Below are 23499 nucleotides of genomic sequence, written 5' to 3' on the forward strand. Positions count from 1 at the left end.
CTCTTTTTTTTTGGGGGCTGTTTTTTTTAAATTCTTTTGTAGAAAAACAGGGTTGTGGGCACTCAGTAGTGGGGGGAGGATGGGGGGAATTGCCCCCCTCCCCCATGAGAGGGGGGGGTTCTCCCCCCTTCCCTGCCTTTTCCCACCTGGATTCAGCAGCTGGCTGGACCCGGGGGGGGCAAACCCTCTCCAAGTGATTTTGGGGGGGGGGGGTCCTAGTGCTTTTGGGGGATCCTATCCCCTTGCTTTGCGGGGGGGGGGGCACATGAGGGGCATTCCTGATTCATTGTTGTGTCGAATCAACCAGATTGAGGGTTTAATTATTAATTTTGGGGGTGGGTTGTTTGGTTTTGGGTTTTTTTTTTTATACGTTAAGAGGGATTTTTTTTTTTCTGAATAAAGGGAGATGTGAACCACCCTCTGGGGGGGGCTCAGGATTCTTGGGGTGGGTGGGGGGCACCCTAAAAGTGCTGGGGGGGGGTGGGGAGGCTGAGAATCTCAACCATGGGGAGAGTAGGAAGCTCTGATGGGGCTGGGACACCATCCCCCCCAAGCCCAGATGAGGCCCTTTTGGGGCGGGGGGGCAAAAAACAGGGAGTCCAGGCCCCTATGGGAATGGGGGGGACACTTGCACCCCCTTATGTGTGGGCCCCTCCCTCCCAAATCTGCTGGCTCAGCAAAGATAAACCCTGTGGTCCCACCCTGGCGCCGGCTGGACTGGATCCGGAACACACCCAGGGGGGGTGGGGGGGGTCCCCCTATTCCCTCACCCCCCCAACCTGCTGGGGAAAATTGGGGGTGTTTGGGGGGGGGGGAGAAAAGGGACAGAACTGTCCCTGTTTTGGGGTGGGGGGGGGTCCTGAACCTTGCCTCCCTCCCTGCCATGCAAATACACCCCTCCCCAAAAATATCAGACCCCACCCCAAGAGGCACTGCCCAGGGCAAGGTCCCCCTCACCCCACCCTGTGCACCCATAAAAGCCGGGGGGGGGGCCACGTTGGCACCGCAGTTGCTGGCAGCTCCCCCCCGCCCCCGCCATGGACAAGCAACACCACAAGGAGCCATGCAAGAAGCACAAGGTGAGGAGGCTGCGTGCGGACCCCCCACCTGGACCCTCCCCCTACCCCAGCACAGGCCTGCCCTGGGGACCCCCCACAGCCCAGCACCCATGGCCCTGGGGACCCCAAACTCCTGGGACCCCCCCCCTTACTTTGGGGACACCCCCCCCTGCCCAGTCCTGGAACCCCACACTCCCCTAGACTGGGGACCCCCCTGGCACCCCCCCAGCTCCAAGACCCCCACCCCCCCCAGCCTTGAGACCCCCACACCCCAGAGTGCCGCCCCCCCACTCTGGTGACCCCCACAGCCCCCAGTACTGCCCCCCCCCCCAAACTTGGGGACCCCCACAGCACCCTGACCCCACCCCACTGCCCAACTCCAGCATCCCGGAGCCTTGGCACCCCACTGCTCCAGCACCCCCTGAGCCCCGGGACCCCCCCCCCCAGCCGCATGGGGGGCACCCTCGGGCCCCCCCTAATTCCACCTCCCCCCCCCAGGACGGCCACTCCTCTGACTCTTCCAGTTCCAGCTCCAGCTCTGACAATGAGGGGAAGGTAAGGACAGAGCCCCCCCTTCCATGTCCCCTGCACCCCAAAATCCCCTTGCACCCTATTTTGGGGGGGCCACACACAGCCCTGTGTGTCCCCCCCCACCCCATTAACTCCGCCCTGCTGCCCCCCCAGCACCATGGCCCCAGCCACCGAGCACAAGAAAAAGGACAAACTGCACAAGAAACCCAAGGAAAAGAAGAAGGAGAAGAAAAAGTCACTGAGGTGGGGGACAGGGGGGTGACAAGGGGCTAACAAAGGCACCCCCCACCATGAGATGTCACCTGTGCCCCCCCCCCCACCATGGGCTGTCACCAGTTCCCCCCTCCCTGCTAATAAAGAGCTTGAAGGCGTCACCAGAGCAAAGTCCATGTATGTCACACCCTGGTGTCACTGGGGACACACACACACACACACACACACACAAAACCCCAGGGGTGGCCCCCCTGCACACCCAAAATTCTGGAGGGGGGGGCTGAAAGGGGACCCCAAAACCTGGTGGCTTTAGCTGGGGACCCCCCCCCAGCTTGTTCCCACACCCCTAAAAGCAACACCTGTGACATGGAGGGGGTCCAAGGCCCCCCAAGTGGCCTGCACCCCCTCCCAAAAAAACCCAGGGTACAGATACCACACCACGCTCCCCAGGCAGCATTTATTGAAGCAGACAAGGGCAAAGTGGGGGTTGGGGCTGGGCATAAAGTGGGTTTGGGGTGGGTAAAGCGGGGTTGGGAGGGTAAAATGGGGTTCGGGGGGGTAAAACGGGGTTTGCGGGGTTTCAGGGGGGCCCCCCCTCACCTGAGGAGGTGGTAGGTGAGCCAGTACATGAAGAGGGGCTGGGGAGGTGGTAGGTGAGCCAGTACATGAAGAGGGGCATGGGCGGCGGCGATGGCCATGGTCAGGTACATCCGCAGCTGGTTTTTTGGCCCTCGCACCAACACCCCCTCGGCCGCCGCCTCGACAGCAGCTTCAGCCGCAGCGTCCTGATCTGTTGGGGGGGAGTGGGAGCAGGAAAAAAAAAAAAAGGGGGGTGGTGAAGCCCCCCCCCCCCAGAAAGCCCCCCCTTTTTTTCCTGCACCCCCTTTTTTTTTTTTTACCATGAAGACGAAGATGCTGAGGCAGCACCAGCTCAGCACCACGTAGTAACCTGTTCGGCCGAAGAGGAGCCCGAAGACGAGGCCGATGATCATCCTGCCGTCACCGGAGAGGGGGTTTATCAAGCTGTATCCCCCCGCCCCCCAAAATATAAAAAACACCCCCCCACACTAAAAAACCATCTGTCACCCCACGTATTTGTAGCCGGCGAAGGCGATGAGGTCGATGGTGGTGAGGTCGGTGTTGACGGTGACGAGGTAGAGGCTGAGGAGGACGGCCAGCACCTCCACGATCAACCAGGCCAGCGCCGAGCTCGCCTGCAAGCCCAGGCTGTCGGGGGAGAATCTGGAGGACGGGGGACACGTTAAACTGGGGGGGGGGGCACCTTAAATTTGGAGAGGGTGGCATGGTTTTGCTTGCACACCCTTTTTTTAGGGGAGAACTTGGGTGTCAGCGACCTCCTCACCTGTTCTGGGTGCCCAGAGCCAAGCCGGGCGATGAGGATGTAGGTGATGAAGGCCATCACTGTGGGGGGGATGGGACATGTCACCAGAGGGGGGGGACACGGGGGACATGGGGGGGGCCAGGAAACGTACCCGGGATGTAGAGATCGGGGGCGTTGACGTCAAAACGGGGGGCAACTGGGGCGTCCTGCTGGTACCTCACCTGCCAGTCCTTGGTGAAGGGGGGGGAAATACCGTTTAGGGCCCCCCCCAAGGCTCCGGTAGTGCCCCCCCTCCCGGTACCGGCCCCCCCCTCGGCCTCCCCTCACCTGATGCACGAAGGGAAAAAACGAGGAGCCCCAGTTTTCTGCCCACGTAGACGGTGTCCACAGCGAAATAATACTTCAGTCTCCCCACCGGGATGAACCGATCGAGCTGTGGGGAGGTAAAAAAGCCGTGAAGGGGGGGGGGGGGGGGGTGTCCCCGTAACCGGCTCCCCTCCCCGCCCGTTACCACTCACGTTACGGTCCACGATATCGCGGCCTGACTGGCCAAACTGCTGCCGTAAACCACAGCCAGGCTGGATACCGGTTCTCTCAGGAAAGAAGCGGGAGGTGGGTAGGGGGAGGAAACGGAGGCGGACCCCCGTAACCCCGGCCCGGTTGGGCCCCAACCCCACCACCGCCGCCGCCTCCGCCTCCCGCCGCGCTGGTATCATCGAAGAGAGGGTGGGGATCCGCCATACGCGGGGGCTGCCGCCGGTACCCGGCGTTTGGGGGCTGCGGGGAGAGGAGAAGTGAGGCCTGAGGGGGCTTTGGGGGGGGGGTCAGGACCGGGCCGCCCAGCCCCCCCCCGCCGCGCTCACGGTGCCGCTCCAGCTCCATCCTGCCGCGTCTCCTCACTTCCGCTTCCGCCAGCCAGCCCGTAACGTGGCTCCCCGACGACGCTGCGCTGATTGGGGCCGCTCTGCCGGAAGTCGTTGGCGAGAGGGAGAGGCAGACCCGCCCTGCCGCTTCAGCGGAAGCGAGGGGGCGGGGAAGTGGGGCGGGGCGGGGCGGGGCGGGGGGGGGAGCCGGGATGCCGTGCCCGGCTTCAAGATGGCGGCGCCTGCCCCGCCGATGTCGCCACGGCAACGCAGCGGGCCTGGGCGGCGGGGCCTGGGCGGGGCCTAGGGGTCCCCACGGTGGCCCCCGGGGCCACGGTGACCCCAGGGATGTCCCCAGAGCCGTGGTGTCATGGCCACAGGGATGCGCCCTGTGGCTGTGGTGGTCTCCAGGGCCACAGTGTCCCAGGACCATGGTGTCCCCAGGGCTGTGGTGGCCCCAGGGCCACAGTGTCGTCGTCACCTGGATGGCCGCAGTGGCCATGGTGTCCCCAGGACCACGGTTTGTCCCCAGAGCTGTGGAGTCATGGCTGTGGGGATGGCATGGTGGCCATGTAGTCCCCAGGGCAACAGTGTCATGGCCACAGGGATGGCCGCAGTGGCCACAGTGTCCCCAGGACCACGGTGTCCCCATGGACATCACCAGAGCTGTGGCATCATGGCCATGGGGACGGCTGTGGTGGCTACGGTGTCCCAGGGATGTCCCCAGGGCCATGGTGCCATGGCCATGAGGCATGGCCGCCAGGACCACAGTGTCCCCAGGACCATGGAGTCATGTCTGTGGGGATGGCTGTGGTGGCCACAGTGTCCCCAGGGCCATGGTGGACCCCAGGGACGTCCCCAGAGCCGTGGCATCATGGCCATGGGATGGCTGTGTGTGGCCACGGTGTCCCCAGGGCCATGGTGACCCCAGGGACGTCCCCCAGAGCCGTGGTGTCATGGCCACAGGGATGGCCCTGGTGGCTGTGGGTGTCTCCAGGGCCACCGTGTCCCCCAGGACCATGGTGTCCCCAGGGCTGTGGTGGCCCCAGGGCCACAGTGTCATGGCCACAGGGCCGCTGCGGTGGCCACGGTGTCCCCAGCACCACGGCGTCCCTTGGGTGTCATCATCCCCATCCCCACAGCCCACGTCGCTCCATGGGAGCCCAGGCAGGGGTCCACCAAGTCCCCGCCCCCCCCCAGGACCCCCCGCATGGCTGTCCGTGTCCCCCCGTTATGTGTCCGTCACCCCCCCCCTCGACGTTCCCCAATGTCACCGGGGCAGCCGCGGGAGGAAACCGCCGGTCCCGTGGGAGCGCGTGGACGGTCCCGTGACTGATGGGCGCTGCCGGGGGGGTCGGACGGACGGACACCCTGTCTGTCTGTCTGGGGCGGGGGGTGTGACCTGGGGGGGGGGCCTGCAACCCCCACCTTGGCCTGGTGCCTACTGACCAGTCACCCCAGTTGCACCACAGTACTGGGCACCCTGGTACTGGGCACCCCAGTTGCCCCCCATTACTGGTTACCCCCAGTTACCCCCCAGTACTGAGCACCCTGGTGCTGGTCACCCCAGTTACCCCCCCCCAGCACTAGTCACCCCACTCCCCCAGTTGCCCCCCCATTACTGGTCACCCCAGGTGCCCCCCAGTACTGAGCACCCTAGTACTGGGCACCCCATTTGCCCCCCATTACTGGTCACCCCAGTTACCCCCCAGTACTGAGCACCCTGGTACTGGTCACCCCAGTTACCCCCCCAGTACTAGTCACCCCACTCCCCCAGTTGCCCCCCATTACTGGTCACCCCAGGTGCCCCCCAGTACTGAGCACCCTAGTACTGGGCACCCCAGTTACCCCCCATTACTGGTCACCCCAGTTACCCCCCAGTACTGAGCACCCTGGTACTGGTCACCCCAGTTACCCCCCCCAGTACTAGTCCACCCCACTCCCCCAGTTGCCCCCATTACTGGTCACCCAGGTGCCCCCCAGTACTGAGCACCCTAGTACTGGGCACCCCAGTTTACCCCCCATTACTGGTCACCCAGTTACCCCCCCCTAGTATTGGTCACCTCACTCCCTCAGTTGCCCCCATTACTGGCCATCCCAGTTGCCCCCTGGTACTGGTCACCCCAGTTGCCCCCCATTACTGGTTCCCCGGGGTGGGGGGGCGCTGCCCTCCCTCCCACCACCCATTACCACCCCCCCTCCCCGGCCACGGTGCCGCCCCCCCCGGGGCGGATCCCGGGGGGGCGGTCAGAGGCCGCGGGGTGATGGTCGGCGGGGACCGGAGGCCACGGTGAAGGGCGCGGGGGTCGGGAGCGGGGGGGGCTACGGTGAAGGGAGCGGGACCGGAGGCCGGGGGCCACGGTGAGGGGCGCGGGGGGGGGGATCGGGGCCGGAGGCTACGGTGAGGGCGCGGGGCCATGGGGCGCGGCGCGGTGCTGTTGGTGGTCGCCTACGCTGGGCTTGCCTGTTGCTGGGTAGCACTGGGGCTGTGGCGCTGGAAGGGACCCCCGGGACCCCCAACGCCTCCGAGTGGGACCTCGCCACCGCCTTCTCTTCGTCACCACCCTCCTCACCACCGTGGGTAAGGGCGGCACCCCCGGGACACCCCCCCGCCCCGAGATCTGGGACCCCCATAAGATGGGGGACCCCCCAGGAGCACCAGGACCCCTGGCACCCCCGGGAGATTGGGGACCCCTGCGTGCACTGGGACCCCTGGGACCCCCATGTGCACTGGACCCCCCCTGCACCCCAGGGACCACTGCATGCACCCCAGGACCCCCCTGCACCCCAGGATCCCCATGCACCCAGGACCCTCGTGTGCACCCCAGGACCCTCCATGTACCCCAGGACCCCCTGCACCCCAGGACCCCCCCAAACCCCTGGACCTCCCTGCACCCCAGGATCCCCATGCACCCAGGACCCCCGTGTGCACCCAGGATCCCCGAGACTCCCATGCACCCCAGGACCCTCCACGCACCCCAGGACCCCCCTGCACCCCATGATCCCCCAAGGCCCCCCCCACCCAGCACCTCCAGGCCCCCCACCACACCCCCCTCCCAGACCACAACCCCCCCACCCGCACCCCCCATCCCCACATCCTCCCCCCCCCACTCCCCAAGCTCCAGCTCTGGGTTGAGGGGTGGGGGGGCACCGCATATAACCCCCTCCTCTTCCTCCCTCCCCCCCAACAGGCTACGGCTCGGTGGCCCCCTTCTCGGCAACCGGCAAAGCCTTCTGCATGGCCTACGCCGTGGTGGGCGTCCCCATCACCATGTTGACGTTGACGGCAGCCGTCCGGCGGTTGACGGTGCCCTTGGTCCACCGTCCCCGGTTGTACCTACAGGCGCGATGGGGCTACAGCCGGCGTGGGGCCGCCCATATCCACTTCATCTTCATGGTGGGGGTCACCTCGGGAGTCTTGGTGCTTCTCCCGCTGCCGGGGTTCTACGTCCTTGAAGGTACTTGGAGCTACTTGGACGCCGTCTACTTCTGCGTCATCTCTCTTTGCACCATTGGGTTGGGGGATCTCGTGCCGGCCGAAGCAACCGGGTCAACCATTGAGGCAACTCTACCAAGTAGCCGTAGCCGGTGAGTAGAACTGGGGGGGGGGTCAGACTCCCCCCACCCCAAAATTGGAGGTCTCGGATGGGTTGAGGCTGGGTTCTTGATGTCTTGTCCCACCACCGCCAGCGTATCTGCTGCTGGGGTTGACGGGCGTCCTGCTGTTGGCGCAGACCTTCCATCGGTTGGCCGAGCTCCACGGCATCACCAGCGTCGCTGGCGGCATCTCCGGCACCGGATGAAGCTGCCGAGTTGTTGGAGGGGACGAGGGATGAGGAGAAACCAGCCAGGGGGGGCCAAGGTGGGGGGGGATCCATCAATGGGTAGCGTCGGTGGCATTCCTGGGTGGGGATGGGGGACACCGGGGCGGGGGGGGCCAATAAAAGGGTGCCCAAAGCAGGTTGGTTTCACTGTGTTCACCCCATGGTCTGGGGGGGCAGGGGGGGCGGTGAGGACCCAGGTGTCTGGGGTGGTTTCCGACGAAACATTGACATTTTTGGGGTGTCAAGGGGGGTATCCCAATCGCATGAGGACTTCCCAATCCCATGGCAGGGGGGTGGTCCTAGTGTCAAGGGGGGTGTGTCCAAGTGCTAGGGGGGTGTCCCAGTCCCATGGGGGGTCCCCCCACTCCCATGGGGGGGGTCCCAAGCCAATTGACGGTGGGAGTCCCCCAGCCTCCGAGGGGGGGTCCCAGTGCCATGGGGGGGGGGGTCCCAATCCCATGGAGGGGTCCCAGTCCCATGCGGGGGGTCCTAGTCCTTGGGGGGGGGGCACCAGCACCATATGGGACTCAGCCCCACGGGGTCCCAGCACCCCTGGGGGTGTGTGTGGGGGTCCTGCCTGGACCCAAATACCCCCTCCAGTCCCCCCCAAAAACAGAGGGGGGGGGGGGCAGGGATGAAAACCACCCCCCAAGCCATTTTATAGAAAACCACCATTTTATAGAAAACCTTTATTCTGTAAAAGTGGTGGGGGGGGTGTCCCCAAACTGACCCACTCCCCGCCCTCCCCCCGGGATGCTTTACCACAGCACCCCGATACAGGGGTGGGGGGGGAACGACACGGAACCAGGTGCCAGCAGGGGCACCCATGGGTGTTCCCCCATGGTCCGGGTGGGGGGCAGGATGGACCCCCCTCCCCCATCAAATCCCGGATCCTATATATATATAAAATATATATATATACACACAATAAATATAGGGCCCCCGGCGTGGCGGGGGGGGGTCCTCAGGCACGAGGGCGTGCGGGCAGGCAGCGGGGGGGGGGGCCAGTGCCATGGACGTGGCTGGGGGGGCACAGGCAGCGATAGGAGCCGGGGGCGTTCAGGCAGCGGCCAGGCAGGCAGAGAGCTGCCTGCGAGCACTCGTCGATGTCTGGGGGGGCGGGGGGGGGAATGGGGGGGTTTATTGGGGGGGGCGGTACACAAAGAAGGGGTCGTTGCTGCTTGGGAGGAGTATGGGTGCTGGGGAGGGTGGCTGAGTGCAGGGGGAGGGGGTTTGGGTGCTGCGAGGGGAGTCTGGGTGCAGAGGAGGGGGTCTGGATGCCGGGGGCGGGGGGGGGGGTGTCACAGTGCAGGGGGAGGGGGTTTGGGTGCCAGGGGAGAGGGTTTGCATGCTGCGGGGGGGGACAACTGGGTGCCAGGGAGGGTGTCTGGGTGCCCAGGAGTGGGTCAATGTGCCAGAGGAGGGGGGGGGGTCACAGTGCTGGGGGAGGGTTTGGGTACTGGGGAGGGGGGTCTGGGTGCAGGGGAGGGGGTTTGGGTGCTGCAGGGGGGGAAGTCTGGGTGCCAGGAAGGGGGTCTGGGTGCTGGGGAGGGGGTGGTCTGAGTGCAGGGGACAAGATTTGGGGGCTGGTGAGGGGATCTGGGTGATGGGATGTGGTCAGGGTGCTGGGAGGGGGGGTCAGAGTGGTGGGGGGGAAGGTTTGGATGCTGGGCAGGGGGTTCTGGGTGAGAGGAGGAAGGGGTCTGGGGTGCCAGGGGGGTGTCAGGGTGCCAGGAGGGTCAGGGTGCCGGGGGGGGGCTGGGTTCCAGAGGAGTCAGGGTGCTGGGGGGGGCTGTGTCAGGGTTGGGGGGGGTCTCACCAACACAGTCCAGCTGGGCAGGGTCCAGCCGGTACCCCGGGTCGCAGTCGCAGGTGAAGCCGTCGGGCACCCCGAACGCAGCGCCCGTGCTGGCACCCACTCAGCACCCCACACTCTTCCTCCCCTGCTGCAATGGTAGGGTTGGGGGGGGATGTCAGGATTGGGAGGGTCACCACCGCCTCCCCCCGCCCCATCGCCCTTCCTGTACCCCAAAAAGCTCACCATCTTCCTCCTCTTCATCCTCACCTCCTCCTTGATGAACCCCCCAGTCCCATGGGGTTGGTAGGACCAGGGGGGGCCAGGATGGGGGTCGGGGGGCTCGTAGCGGGGTCCCCGGGTCGATGGGTGAAAGGGCGTCGGGGGTCCTCGAAATCGTCACCCTCATAACGGGGGGGGGCGTAAAGAGGGTCCCCCCGGGGGTCATAACCCCCCGCCGTCCCCCAAAGCCGTAGAGGTCGTAGTCGGAACGGAGAGGCGGGGAGGGGACGCGGGGCCCCCCAAAATGTCGGGGCCATATGGGAGCCCATAAGGGGGGGCAAATCGGGGGCGTATTCATAGGAAGGGGGGCCGCGGGGGGGGCCGTAGCTCGGGGGGCGCAGGACGTTGCAGAGGAACTCGAAGTCGTCTGGTGGGGGGGGTAGAAGGAGAAGGTGGGTTTGGGGGACCCCCACCCCATGCAGCCTGGGGGGGGGGAGGCATGGGGGTCCCCATCATTGGGGATGTAAGGGGACCTCCCCCCATCACTGCGGGGGCTGCAAGGGACCCCCCCACATCACTGGGGGGGCTGTGGGGATGCAAAGGGGTCCCCATAATTGTGGGGGCTACAAGGTGTCACCCCATAACTGGGGGGGGGGCTACAAAGGACACCTATTATTGGGGGTGCATAGGGATGCAGGGGGCCCCCCCATCACTTGGGGTAAGTGGGGGGTGCAGGGGCCCCCCACATTGCCAGAGGGGGTCAGCAGGGTCCCCATTATGGGCGTGCAGGGGGGTCCCCCCATTGCCTGGGGGGGTGCAAAGGGGTCCCATTATGGGGGTGCAGGGGGTCCCCCCCATTGCCTGGGGTCAGCAGGGATGCGGTGGGTCCCCATCACAGGGATGCCCGGGGATTGGGGGGGGGGGGGGGCGGGGAGTGTGTGCCCCCATATTGCAAGGAGGGCGATGCCAACCCAGCACCCACCCTGGGGTGGGGAAGATTTGGGGGGTACCGAAGGGGGGGGGGGTCACCTGAGTGTCGGGTGGGGCAGAGGGCGCAGTCCATGCCCCACGCCTGCCCATACAGGCAGCAGCACTCGGTGTAGGTGACCTGCCTGTCCAGCCGGGGTCTGCCGCACACCAGGTCGACCCCCACCTCCTGCCAGCACACGGCCTGGGCAGCATCTACGGGGAAAATTTGGGGAAGGGGGGACACCACGCCGGCATCAGGCGGTGGAACCCAACCTTCCTTGCCCAGCACCCCCTCCCCACCACCACCCGCAGGTGGGACCCTCACCCAGGTGGGTGTCGTTGGCGACGCAGCGGCGCTGGGACCCGTCCAGGACCAGTGGGGGGGGGCAGGAGCAATAGTAGGAGCCCACCGTGTTGACGCAACGACCCCCCAGGCAGGGCTCTGCCTCCTCTGCCCTGCACTCGTCATTATCTGGGGGTGGGGGGGGGGAGAGGGGCAGATGGTTAGGCGGGGGGGGGCAGGCAGGGGGTCAGGGTGCAGGCAAGGGTGAGGGTGAAGGCAGGGATTGGGGTGCAGGCAGGGATTGGGGTGCAGGCAGGGGATCAGGGTGAAGGCAGGGACTGGGGGTGCAGGCAGGGATTGGGATGCAGGCAGGAATTGGGGTGCAGGCAAGGGTGAGGGTGAAGGCAGGGATTGGGGTGCAGGCAGGGATTGGGGTGCAGGCAAGGGTGAGGGTGAAGGCAGGGATTGGGGTGCAGGCAGGAGGTCAGGGTGCAGGGAAGGGGTCAGGGTGAAGGCACGGGATTGGCGATGCAGGCAGGGATTGGGGTGCAGGCAGGGACTGGGGTGCAGGCAAGGGTGAGGGTGAAGGCAGGGGTTCGGGTGCAGGCAGGGGTGCAGGCGGGGGGGGGTGTCTCACCCACGCACTGCAGGTGCTCCTGCTCGTAGTAGTAGCCGCTGGGGCAATAGCAGCTGAAGCCGGGGGAGGCGTTGAGGCAAACCCCCCCCCGGCAGAGCTGGGGCCCGAAGAGCTGGCACTCGTCCACATCTGGGGGTACGGGCAGCGTCAGGGGGTCCCCAAACAGGGAGGGGTACCCCAGTGGGCACCAGGCCCGGTTGGGGGGAGCACTCACCCGCCGGCGAGTCTTGGGGGCCGGTGGGGGCTCGGCCGTGCCCGTGCGGGCAGATGGCAAGGTGATCATCTTGGGGGGGGGGGGACAGACAGTGTGGTCACCAAGATGGGTCCTGCCCGTTCACCCCATCCCCTGCCCGTACACCCCATCCCCTGCCCATACACCGTCCTCTGCCTGTACACCCCCAATCCCTGCCTGTACACCCAGACCCCTGCCCACGCACCCCATCCCCTGCCCACGCACCCCAATCCCTGCCCATACCCCCCCTCCTGCCCCCCCAAACCCATGACACCACCAGCACGCCCACGCCAAGGGCTGAACCCCCCAACTGAGGGGGCTGGACCCCAGGGGGGTGGGGGGTGGGGGGGCTTTGGGGTGTTGAGGAGGGGGTTCGGGGGGGTCCTACCGGTTGCCGGGGGTCGGGCAGGGCTGGGCAGGGCACTGGGTGCCCCAAGCCCAGCCCAGGCTGCAGCAGCATTGCTGCTGGGTGACGTTGGGTGCCAGCACCCCACAAGCTTTGCTGAAACAGGCCGCCATGCCGGGGGGCTGGGGAGGGGTTTGGGGGGTAGGAGGGGGGCCACAACGCCCCGTCACGGGGTCAAATTCATCCCGGCTGTCGGGGCAGAGGCAGAGGAAGGAGCCTTCGACGTTCTCGCAGCGTTCGGCCCCGCAGACTCCCCGTAATGTCTCGCATTCATCCACATCTGCAGGAAACAAGATTAGATTGGGGGGGGGGGTTGGTCCCCAGGTGTCATCGTCGTGTGTCGTGTCGTTCCCCCCTGTCCCAGGTCCCCCGGCCGTACCCACGCAGTGGTGGCCATGGCGGGCGGTTTCGTAGCCCGGGTCGCAGGCACACTGGAAGGAGCCGGGGAGGTTGTGGCAGGTGGCGTGGGCTCCACACAAGGTCCCGTTGGAACATTCGTCCACGTCTGAGAAAGGGGGTGAGAATGTTTTTGGGAGGGATGGTCTGTGGCGGGTGACCCCACAACCCCTAGCGTGGTGCTGAGCCCACCCTGGTGCTGGGCTTCTGCGTCTCTGAGCAGCGTGGGGTTGGCCCTCGGTAGCCCCGTGCCCCGTGGCATGGGGCTTGATGTGCCCCACGGCATGGTCCTTCATGACATGGTCCTTGATGTCCTTCATGGTCCCTCTGCGCCCCCATGGCACGGTGTCCCCATCCCCTATGGCATGGTCCCCTAACCCCCCCAGTGCTGCCCACCCCGCACTCACCGACGCAGTCCCCGCACTCACCGACGCAGTCCCCGCCGTCACCGGCACGGTAGCCAGGCTGGCAGTCGGTGACGCAGCGGTAGGAACCGGGGATGTTGTCGCAGCGCTGGGCACCGCAGAGGCTGGCGCCGTACTCCTGGCACTCGTCCACGTCTGCGGGGACAGGGGGGACACCCCGGGGACAGCCAGAGGGCACGGCAGGCTGGGGACACCGGGGGTGCCCTGGCTCCAGGCCAGGAGCAGCCCCATGGCCACCCTGGTCCCCATGTCCATCCCAGTCCCGGTGCCCATCCCAGTCCCTGTGCCCATCCCAGTCCCCACGTCTATCCCAGTCCCCATGCCCATCCCAGTCCCCACATCCATCCCAGTCCCTGTGCCCATCCCAGTCCCCATGTCCATCCCAGTCCCTGTGTCCATCCCAGGCCCAGTGCCCATCCTGGTCCCTGTACCCATCCCAGTCCCTGTGCCAATCCCAGTCCCCACATCCACCCCAGTCCCAGTGCCCATCCCAGTCCCCATGCCCACCCTAGTCCCCACATCCATCCCAGTCCCAGTGCCCATCCCAGTCCCTGTGCCCATCCCAGTCCCCACGTCCACCCCAGTCCAAGTGCCCATCCCAGTCCCCACGTCCATCCCAGTCCCAGTGCCTGTCCCAGTCCCCACGTCCATCCCAGTCCCCGTGCCCATCCCAGTCCCCACATCCATCCCAGTCCCCATGCCCATCCCAGTCCCCATGTCCATCCCAGTCCCTGTGCCCATCCCAGTCCCAGTGCCCATCCCAGTCCCCACGTCTATCCCAGTCCCTGTGCCCATCCCAGTCCCCACGTCTATCCCAGTCCCCGTGCCCATCCCAGTCCCCGTGCCCATCCCAGTCCCCACGTCTATCCCAGTCCCTGTGCCCATCCCAGTCCCCACGTCTATCCCAGTCCCCGTGCCCATCCCAGTCCCCACATCCATCCCAGTCCCTGTGCCCGTCCCAGTCCCCACGTCCATCCCAGTCCCAGTGCCTGTCCCAGTCCCCACGTCCATCCCAGTCCCCATGCCCATCTCACTGCCCATGTCCATCCCAGTACCACCCTGGCACTCACCGACACAGTCCCCCGCCGTCACCGGCGCGGTAGCCGGGCTGGCAGTCGGTGAGGCAGCGGTAGGAACCGGGGATGTTGTCGCAGCGCTGGGCACCGCAGAGGCTGGCACCGTACTCCTGGCACTCGTCCACGTCTGCGGGGACGAGCCACCGTCGATGCCAGCCCCTTGGCCCTGGGCAGCGCCCGTCCCCTCCCTGGGGACAGCTGCAGCCCCTCACCCTGGCACAGGGCCTTGTCGGCGTCGGTGCGGAAACCCGCCGGGCAGTGACACTCGAAGGAGCCGTCGGTGTTGGCACAGCGGCCGCCCTCGCAGACACCCCCGCGCTGGCACTCGTCCACATCTGCCGGGGGGGGACGGGGTGATGGGGGGGGCACGAGGGCAACCGCGGTGGGCACGGGGACTGGGATGAGCATGGGGACATGGGGACTGGGATGGGGACCGGGATGGGGACCAGGATGGGTAAGGGGACATGGGGACTGGGATGGGCACAGGGACTGGGATGGGCATGGGGAGATGGGGACTGGGACAGGTATGGGGACCAGGATGGGTATGGGGACACGGGGACCAGGAAGGGTGTGGGGACATGGGGACTGGGATGGGCACAGGGACTGGGATGGGTATGGGGACATGGGGACTGGGATGGATACCAGAGACCAGGGTGGGCATGGGGAACAGAATGGGCATTGGACATGGGGACTGGGATGGCCATGGGTACCTCACGGTGGGCACAGGGACTACGACGGGCACAGGGGACCAGGATGGGCATGGGGACCATGACTGGCACAGGGACTGGGATGGGCAGAGGGACCGGGATGGGTCTGGGGACCATGACGGGCACGGTGAGCGCGTTGGGCAGAGGCAGGTGGGGTGCAGTTGTCACCCACCTGCGCAGGCGGTGCCCTGGGGGGTGCTGGTGTAGCCCTGGGCACAGAGGCAGGTGTAGGAGCCCTCGGTGTTGAGGCACTCGCCGTGGGGGAAGCAGAAGTCGCCCTCCAGGCACTCATTGACGTCTGCGGGCACGCCATGCCGTCAGGGCAGGCGACGGCGGTGGGGGGAGACACGCAGTGACGCCGCGAGGGTCCCCACTCACCCGCGCATGGACCACCGCCAGCGCCCGCCCGGTAACCGCGCCGACACTCGCAGCGGAAGGAGCCCTCCGTGTTGGCGCAGTGGCCGTGGGGACCGCAGGGGGAACCCACTGCGCACTCGTCCACATCTGGGGGGGCAAAAGGGTTACGGAGGGGTCTCCGGTAGGATTTTGGGGTGCTCCTTTTGGGGGGAAGGGGTGAGGGTACCTGCACAACGGCCGCGGTGGAGCTGGAAGCCCTCACGGCAGGGCTGGCACTGGAAGGAGCCCGGGGTGTTGATGCACTCTTGGCCAGGGCAAGCGAGGTGATTCTCGCACTCATCGATGTCTGTGTGGGATGGAGAGGTCGGGGTACTGGCACGGTGAGCCCGTGGTGTGGTGACCCCATGGCACGCTGATCTCATGGCATAGGGAGACCATGGCATGGGGACACCATGGGAAGGTGAGCCCATGGCACAGGGAGACCTCGGTATGGTGAGCCCATGGCACGGGAAGACCATGGCATGGTGAGTTCATGGCATGGTGATCCTATGACATGATGACCCCCAAGACATGGCGACCTCATTGCACAGGGAGACCATGGCATGATGACCCCGAGACATGGTGACCCCAAGACATAGTGACCCCATGGCATGGTGACCTCATTGCATGCGGAGATCATGGCAAGGTGACCCCATGACACGATGACTCCATTGCACCTGGACACCATGGCATGGTGACCCTGTGGCATGGTGTCCCCTTGGCATGGTGAGCCCATGGGCCAGTGTCCCCAAGGACCGCTGACCCCCATGGCATGGTGACCCTATGACATGTCGAACCTATGGCATGGTGAACTCATTGCACTGGGAGAACATGGCACGGTGACCCCATGGCACGGTGATCCCATAGCATGGTAACCCTATGGCACAGTGACCCTATGGCATGATGACCCCAGGGCACGGAGACCCCATGCAATGATGTCCTCATGGCACAGTGACCTCATCTCATGGTGAGCCCATGGCACCATGACCCTATGGTAGAGCGATCCCAAGGAACGTTGACCCCATGGCATGGTGACCCCCAGGCATGGTGACCCCCCACACCGCGATGACCCCACACCACGGTGACCCCCCATCATGGCACAGACTCATCCCCCGTCCCCCCCCGTCCCCCTGCTCACCTTGGCAGGGCTCATCCGACGCCATCCCCCGGTAGCCGGCGGGGCAGGTGCAACGGTAACCGCCGGGCAGGTTCTCGCAACGCCCATGGGTGCAGGGTGGGGGGCTTTGGGCACACTCATCCACATCTGCGGGGACACGGGCCGGGTTCAGGCCACCCAAGGACCCCGGCGTCTGGGTGGGTGGCACCCAGGGTCCCCACTGACCTTGGCAGTCGGTGCCGGCAGCGCTGGGGCGGTAGCCGGGGGAGCAGAGGCAGCGGTAACTCCCCACCGAATTCTCGCAGCGACCGTTGGGGCAGGGCCGGGGGCTGCGCCGACACTCGTCCACGTCTGGGGAGAGCACGGGGTGGGTGGGTGAGTGCAAGGAGGGGTGGGTGCACGGAGAGGTGGATAGGAGAGATGGGTGCGTGGAGAGGTGGGTGCATGCATGGAGAGGTGGGTGCTCAGAGGGATGGGGGGAGTTCACGGAGCAATGGGTGCATGGAGAGATGGGTGGGTGCGTGGAGAGATGGAAAGGTGGGTGCGTGGAGAGATGGGAGTTTGGAAAGGTGGGTGCCCAGAGGGATGGGTGGGTGCCTGGGGAGATAGACGGGAGAGGCGGGTGCATTGAGAAATAGATGGGTGCATGGAGAAGTGGGTGCCCAGAGGGATGGGGGGGTGCATGGAAAGGTGGGTGCTCAGAGGGATGGGTGGGTGCATGGAGAGGTGGGTGGGTGCGTGGAGAGAGGGAAAGGTGGGTGCATGAAGAGATGGGAGTTTGGAAAGGTGGGTGCCCAGAGGGGTGGGTGGGGGCCTGGAGAGGTGGGTGGGTGCATGGGGAGATAGATGGGAGAGGTGGGTGCATGGAGAGGTGGGTGCATGCATGGACAGATGGGTGGGTGCATGGCGAGATGGGTGCTCCGGAGGATGGGGGGGTGCATGGAGCGATGGGTGCATGGAGAGATTGGTGGGTGCCTAGGGAGATGGAAAGATGGGAGTTTGGAGAGGTGGGCGCATGAAGAGATGGATGGGCGCCTGGGGAGATGGGTGGGTGCACGGGGAGACGGACGGGAGAAGTGAGTGCGTTGAGAAACAGATGGGTGCATGGAGAGGTTGGTGCCCAGAGGGATGGGTGCGGGGTGGGGGGGGGGGGGGGTGGTGTGAGTGGGTGCCCAGAGGGATGGGTGGGCACATGGAGCGATGGATGGGTGCCCAGAGAGCTAGACAGGAGAGGTGGGTGCACGGAGAGGTGGGTGGCTGCACGGACAGACGGATGGACAGGGCCCCCGGTCCCTCGTGTCCCCATCAGCCTGGAGCTCCCTCCCCCCCGCTCCCCCCCCCTCACCGATGCAGTGGGTGCCCTGGGTGCTGAGCCAGAAGCCGGGGTGGCAGAGGCAGGTGTAGCCGCCCTGACGGGGGACGCAGCGCCCGGGGCCGCAGATCTGGGGGTTCCTCTCGCAGACGCTGCCGACGGCTGCTGCAAAAGGTGGGGGCAACGACGACGGGGGGGGGGGGGGGGGGGCTGGGCACGTGCGCGTGCAACCGCGCACACTCTTGCGAGCACCATCGAGTGCGTATGTGCAATGGTGCATGCTTGCAACTGTGCACACGTGCAAGGCTGTGTGCATGCGTGCAACCCCACATGCCTGCTGCCCTGCGTACAAACACGCATGCATGCGCAACTGTGCATTTGTGCAGCTGTGCAAGGGTGAAACCACGCAGGCACGTGCAACAGTGCACGTGTGCAACCATGTACACTCTGCTTGTATGCAACGGGGTGTGTGTGCAAGCACGCACGCATGTGCAACCGTATGGGGGTGCACCCATGCATGCACCTGCTTGAGCATGCACGCAACTCTGCACGTGTAAGACCATGCACGTATGTGCAACGGAGCATGTGTGCAACCCTGCACACCCACGCAACTGCGAGCAACCGGGCATTTGCACAACGGCGCATGTGTGCAACCATGCACAGAGCGCACCTGCAACTGTGCACGCGTGTGCAAAGCGTGCACGCACGCACCTGTCCGCACACGTGTCGAAGCATCACGCGCAACCATGCGCTTCCGTGCGTGCGATCAGGCACACGTGCAACCATGCACACCCCTGCAACCGTGCACACGTGTGCAACCCCACGCAAACCTGCGTGTGTGCAAATCTGCGACTGTCCCCCCGCCCTGCCCCGGACCCCGCCCCCCCAAACCCCTACCTGGGCCCGGCCCCTCCCGGGTGGGCAGGGTGGGGAAGGGTCCCACCAACCCCTGGGTGGGTCGTGGTACCACAATGACCTCGGGGGCGGGGGGGGGGCCTCTCAGGGACCCGCGGTGGCCTCGTGGGGACGGGTGGCATCCGGGTGACGGGCAGGGGACCTGGGTGCCGTTCCTCCTGCCAGCGGGCTACAGGGGGAGGGTGGGGGTGAGGGGGACCCCAGCAGGCGTGGGGTGCTGGTTAAGGGGTGGGGGGACAAATGGGTGCTCACGAGTGGCGGGGGGAGCGGCGGTGACAACGTGGGGACGTCCGAGGGGGACGCGGGCCAGATCCTGCCCCAGGTAACGGGTGTTGTAGCGAAGGTCGGAAGCGGAGTAATGGTAACCGGGACCGGCCGGGCAGATCTCCTTGAACCCCTCTGCGATGGGGGGCAGGGCGTGAAAATTTGGGGGGGGCAGGTGTCACACCCCAAATCTGCACCCCACCACCCCCCATGGAGCAGCACCCGAGCATCCTCGGAGCATCCCTAGGGATGCAGGGTGCTGGGAGGGGACCCAGGTATCTGGTGGGGGGGTGGGTGTTGGGGGGGGGTCTCACCGGAGCCGAAGGGGGGGCAGCGGTGGCAGGCGGCCCCCCAGGCTTTGCCCACCCGGCTGCAGCAGCAGATCTGGCGGGTGATGTTGCGGAGGGTGGGGAGGGCGCAGCGTCCTTCCCGCAGGACACGGTAACAGGGTCCCCGTGCTTCCGAGATCACCTGGTGGGCTGGGGGGGGACGACGGGGATGGGGACAAGGCGGGGGGGGTGAGCACCCAGGAGAGCCGGCCACCCCATCCCTATCCCTATCCCAATCCCACTGCCAATGCCAATGCCATCCCCAACCCAGCCCATTCCCATCCTCACCCTATAATCCCATCCCCATCCCAATTCCATCCGATCCCCAGCCCATTCCTAATCCCAATCCCATCCCATACTCATACTCATCCCAATCCCGTTCCCAATCCCATCCCAATCCCATCCACATTCGCAATCCCACCCCATCCCCATTCCCAATCCCACCCCATTCCCATCCCCACCCCATCCCACCCCAATCCCATCCACATTCCCAATCCCACCCCATCCCCAATTCCCAGTCCCATCCCTCCCATTCCCAAACCCATCCCCACCCCCATTCCCAATGCCATTCCCATCCCAATCCCATCCCACCCCCAATCCCATTCCCAACCCTAACCCTGCCACTCACAGATACAGCTGGACCGGGAAGAATCCAGCAGGAATCCCGGCTGGCACAGGCAGGCAAAGCTGCCCCGCGTGTTGGTGCAGAGCCCATTCTGGCAGAACCCCCCCTCCTGGCATTCATCCACATCTGGGGGGGGCAGAAATGGGGGGGGTTGTCAGACCCCCCCCACACTCCCCCCTTACTCCCCCCATATCCCCCCCCCCCCAACTCACCCACACAGGATCCATTGATGCGCTGGAAGCCTTGGGGACATGGAGCATCCCGCTGGAGCAGGTCTGGGGGGGGGGTGTGCAGAGATGAGACCCCCCCTCTTTCCCCCCCCCCCCCCGCCATGTCCCCTGTGTGTGTCCCTCCCAATGTCCTTACGGTGGCCGTCGCAGGGTTGGCACTCATGGACCCCCCAGGCCACGCCGGGCCCCCCGGCAGCAGATATCCTGGGTGCGGAGACCGGGGAGGGGGGAGCTGCACTGCAGGGGGGGGGGGGGGAGAAGAGTTGGGATACACCCCCCCGGACCCCCACCCATGGGTGGGTGAGGGAGGGGGGGGGCCTCTTGGTGACTGCATCCCTGCACGGCGCCCGTGGTCCCACCTGCTGCATCCCCCCCAACCCCAAGCACCCAATACCCCCCCCCCAGCACCCCCCCCCAGCACCCACATCCCAATCCCAGCACCCCCGTCCCCATCCCAGCACCCACGTCCCCTCCTGCCACATCCCAGCACCCGTGTCCCATCTCCAGTACCCACGTCCCCGTCCCAGCCCCCCCATCCCAGCACCCATGCCCCCCGTCCCAGCACCCACATCCCCGCACCCATGTCCCCCTTCCAGCACCACCATCCCAGTACCCATGTCCCTTCCCAGCACCCATGTCCCCCTTCCAGCACCCCCATCCCAGCACCCATGTCCCCCCATCCCAGCACCCCCATCCCAGCACCCATGTCCCCCTTCCAGCACCCATGCCGCCCATCCCAGCACCCCCATCCCCATCCCAGCACCCCCATCCCAGCACCCCCATCCCCCACCCAGCACCCACACCCCCATCCCAGCACCCCCATCCCAGCACCCATGTCCCTTCCCAGCAGCCACATCCCCCACCCAGCACCCATATCCCCATTCCAGCACCCGTATCTCCTCCTGCCCCATCCCAGCTCCCACCTGTATCCCCGTTCCCCCCCCAGCACCCACGTGTCCCCCCCGCCCAGGGTGGGGGTCTCACCTCTCCCCCACGCAGCTGCCGGAAGCAGTATCCGTACCCGGCACCCTCCTCACCGGGGGGCACCCGGGGGCTGCTCTGCGCCAGGACACGGTAGAGGGGTGCCGGGCGAGGGGCTCTGGGTACTGGGGGGGCTGTGGGTGCTGGGGGGGTCTCGTCCCCTCCCCGCACCCGTTCTACTTGATGGATGGTGACCGAGGCTTCGGGCGGGTGTTGCACGTGGATGCTCACCATGGATTGGGCACCTGAGGGGGGGTTTATAGGTGCTGGGGGGGGTGCTATGGGTGCTGGGGGGGGACACACAGCACCCATTTACCCCCCTCTCCCCCACATTAGCAGTGACGCTGCGGGGGTCCTCACCATCCTCTTCCTCCCGATAGTTGGCCAAGGGTAGGGTGTAGACGGATTGGGTGAGAGCTTGGGGCCCCCCCGGATTTTGGGGGACCCCCCCGCCCCCCCAGGTGCTGTTAGCTGGGAGGTGACAGAACTTGCCGGTAAATTCGGGGGGGCACACGCAGCTATCGGGGCGAGCGCAGACCCCCCCGTTCTGGCACAGCAATGGGCAGACAACTGCAAGGCAAGGTGGGGGGGGTTGGGGGGGCACACGACACCCCAATATCAGGACATCATCCCACCCCCCCACAAATAAATCTGGGTGACGATGCTAGCGCAGTGGTGGGTGGTTTAAAAAAAAGGGTGGGGGGCAGCACCCGGATGCCTGGGTCCCCATTCCATTAAAATGGGGGGGGGGTGATGATAATTGGGGGGGGCGGTGTCTGTCCCCCAGATCCATCCAGGAGAACCCAAATATCCAAGGAAAGGGGACCCAGGGGTCCGGGCGAGCACCCATGGGTCCGGGTTCCAATTTTTTTTTTTCTTGGGGCCCCAATGTTTATTTTTCCAAATTCCCGACGTTTTCCAAGCGGGATCCGCCGGGGCCGATGAGCTCATGGCGCTGCGTGGGTGGGATGGGGCCCCACCTTCCCCCCCCTCCTCAGCACCCAGCACCCTTCCTCCCCCCCCCCCCCCCAAGTGGGAGGGAGGGGGTGCTCAGGAAGGAATGGGAGAGGGTTTGGGGGGACACCCCCCCCCCCAAGACCCCCAGGTTGGGCTCAGCCTGGGTGCACTGGAGGGGGCTGTGGGACACCCCCCCCCCATGGGGAGTTGGAGGGGGGGCAGGTGCACCCTGACCACCCACCCTCTTTGTCCTGGGGGGGGGGCTGTGCCAGAGCTCCGTGCATCCCAGGGACCCCCCCAGTCTGTTGGAGTCACCCCCCCTGCACCTCAAAGACCCCCATGCACTCCCAGCATGCTGGAGCCCCCCCCTCACCCCCCAACTCCCCCCGGTCTACCAGACCCCCCTCCTTCATGGGGTGCCAGAATCCTGTGCACCCCAACCCCCCCCCCAGTCTCCTGAAGACCCCCATGGGGTGCTGGAGCCCCCCCGCGGGTCCCCCAGGCTCCCAGAGCCACCCCCGCACCCCAACATCCCCCCAGTCCACTGCAACACTCCCCTCAGTTTACCGGACAGTGTGTCCCCCCCCGGGATACCGACCCCCCCCCCCAGGGTCCCGATCCCCATCTTGCTCCACCGGCCCCCTCCCCGAGTTACCGGACACCCCCTCCCCAGGGTCCCAACCCTCTCCCCGGCTTACCGGACTCCCACTTAGCGTCCCGACCCCTCCCCCCGGTTTACTAGACACCCCCTCCCAGAGTCCCAACCCCCTCCGGTTTACCGGACCCCCCCCGGTTTACCAGACCCCCTCCCGTTTACCGACTCCCCCCCGCCGTCCCGGGACTACTGGACCCTCTCCGGTTTACCGGACACCCCCTCCCCAGAGTCCCGACCCCCCCGGGATTACCGGACCCCCCCCCCGGTTTACCCGACCCCCCCGGGGTTTACCGGACCCCCCCGGGGTTTACCAGACACCCCCGTCCCAGAGTCCCGACCCCCCCGGGGTTTACCGGACCCCCTCCCATTTACCGACTCCCCCCCCCCGGTTTACCGGACCCCCCCCCCCCCCGGCACTGACCGAGACGGAAGCCGCTCCCCCCGGGGGGACGACCGCTTTCCAAGGCGGTGACGTTCCCCCCCCGTTGGCAAAAATGAACGCAACGACCCCCGGCGCAGCGGAACCGGCAGCGGGGGGGGGTGAAGAACAAGCGGAGCCGGGCGGGGCCGGGGCCGGTCCCGGTTACCGGCAGCGCCAGGGAGGCGGCGGCGGCGGCGGCCAGGAGCAGCGCGGGGCCCATCACCGTCGCCTCGAGCCCCCGGGGCGGAGGAGGCGGGGAAAGGGGGGGGGGAGGCTCCGGGGTGGGGCTGAGCAGGCCCCCCCCCCCGCATCTGTGTG

At 66.4% G+C, this 23499-nt stretch overlaps 3 protein-coding genes across 3 annotated transcripts; 1 reads left to right on the forward strand and 2 right to left on the reverse strand.

The window, feature by feature from the left end:
* Positions 1 to 2148: 2148 nt before the first annotated feature.
* LOC128138123 (protein YIF1B-B-like) lies at positions 2149 to 4041 on the reverse strand. Its single transcript, XM_052779438.1, is given in 15 exon segments — positions 2149 to 2161; positions 2403 to 2565; positions 2568 to 2592; positions 2702 to 2795; positions 2889 to 3044; positions 3166 to 3191; positions 3193 to 3224; positions 3296 to 3374; positions 3472 to 3489; positions 3491 to 3577; positions 3663 to 3688; positions 3691 to 3774; positions 3777 to 3891; positions 3893 to 3921; positions 4008 to 4041. Coding segments are annotated over 15 exon segments (966 nt in total). The 5' UTR covers positions 4027 to 4041.
* Positions 4042 to 4219: 178 nt separating this feature from the next.
* On the forward strand, positions 4220 to 7868 carry LOC128138070 (potassium channel subfamily K member 6-like). The gene is given in 6 exon segments (XM_052779370.1): positions 4220 to 4527; positions 6486 to 6550; positions 6553 to 6588; positions 7199 to 7551; positions 7553 to 7595; positions 7698 to 7868. Coding segments are annotated over 6 exon segments (918 nt in total). The 3' UTR covers positions 7811 to 7868.
* A 639-nt stretch (positions 7869 to 8507) lies between these two features.
* LTBP4 (latent transforming growth factor beta binding protein 4) lies at positions 8508 to 23420 on the reverse strand. The gene is given in 39 exon segments (XM_052779448.1): positions 8508 to 8543; positions 8545 to 8583; positions 8585 to 8707; positions 8709 to 8941; positions 9651 to 9720; positions 9722 to 9777; positions 9873 to 9899; positions 9902 to 9985; positions 9988 to 10086; positions 10089 to 10154; positions 10157 to 10192; positions 10195 to 10275; positions 10878 to 11030; positions 11143 to 11289; positions 11738 to 11866; positions 11952 to 12021; positions 12360 to 12655; positions 12755 to 12880; positions 13200 to 13331; positions 14267 to 14279; positions 14281 to 14399; positions 14485 to 14607; positions 15152 to 15277; positions 15358 to 15483; positions 15563 to 15682; positions 16514 to 16639; positions 16718 to 16843; positions 17838 to 17969; positions 18702 to 18798; positions 18800 to 18888; positions 18972 to 19118; positions 19298 to 19462; positions 19941 to 20063; positions 20150 to 20212; positions 20304 to 20349; positions 20351 to 20404; positions 21152 to 21393; positions 21509 to 21718; positions 23182 to 23420. Coding segments are annotated over 39 exon segments (4470 nt in total). The 5' UTR covers positions 23402 to 23420.
* Between the last annotated feature and the right edge of the window lie 79 nt (positions 23421 to 23499).

This window comes from Harpia harpyja, assembly GCF_026419915.1.
Source record: "Harpia harpyja isolate bHarHar1 chromosome W unlocalized genomic scaffold, bHarHar1 primary haplotype SUPER_W_unloc_1, whole genome shotgun sequence".
Lineage (NCBI taxonomy): Eukaryota > Metazoa > Chordata > Aves > Accipitriformes > Accipitridae > Harpia > Harpia harpyja.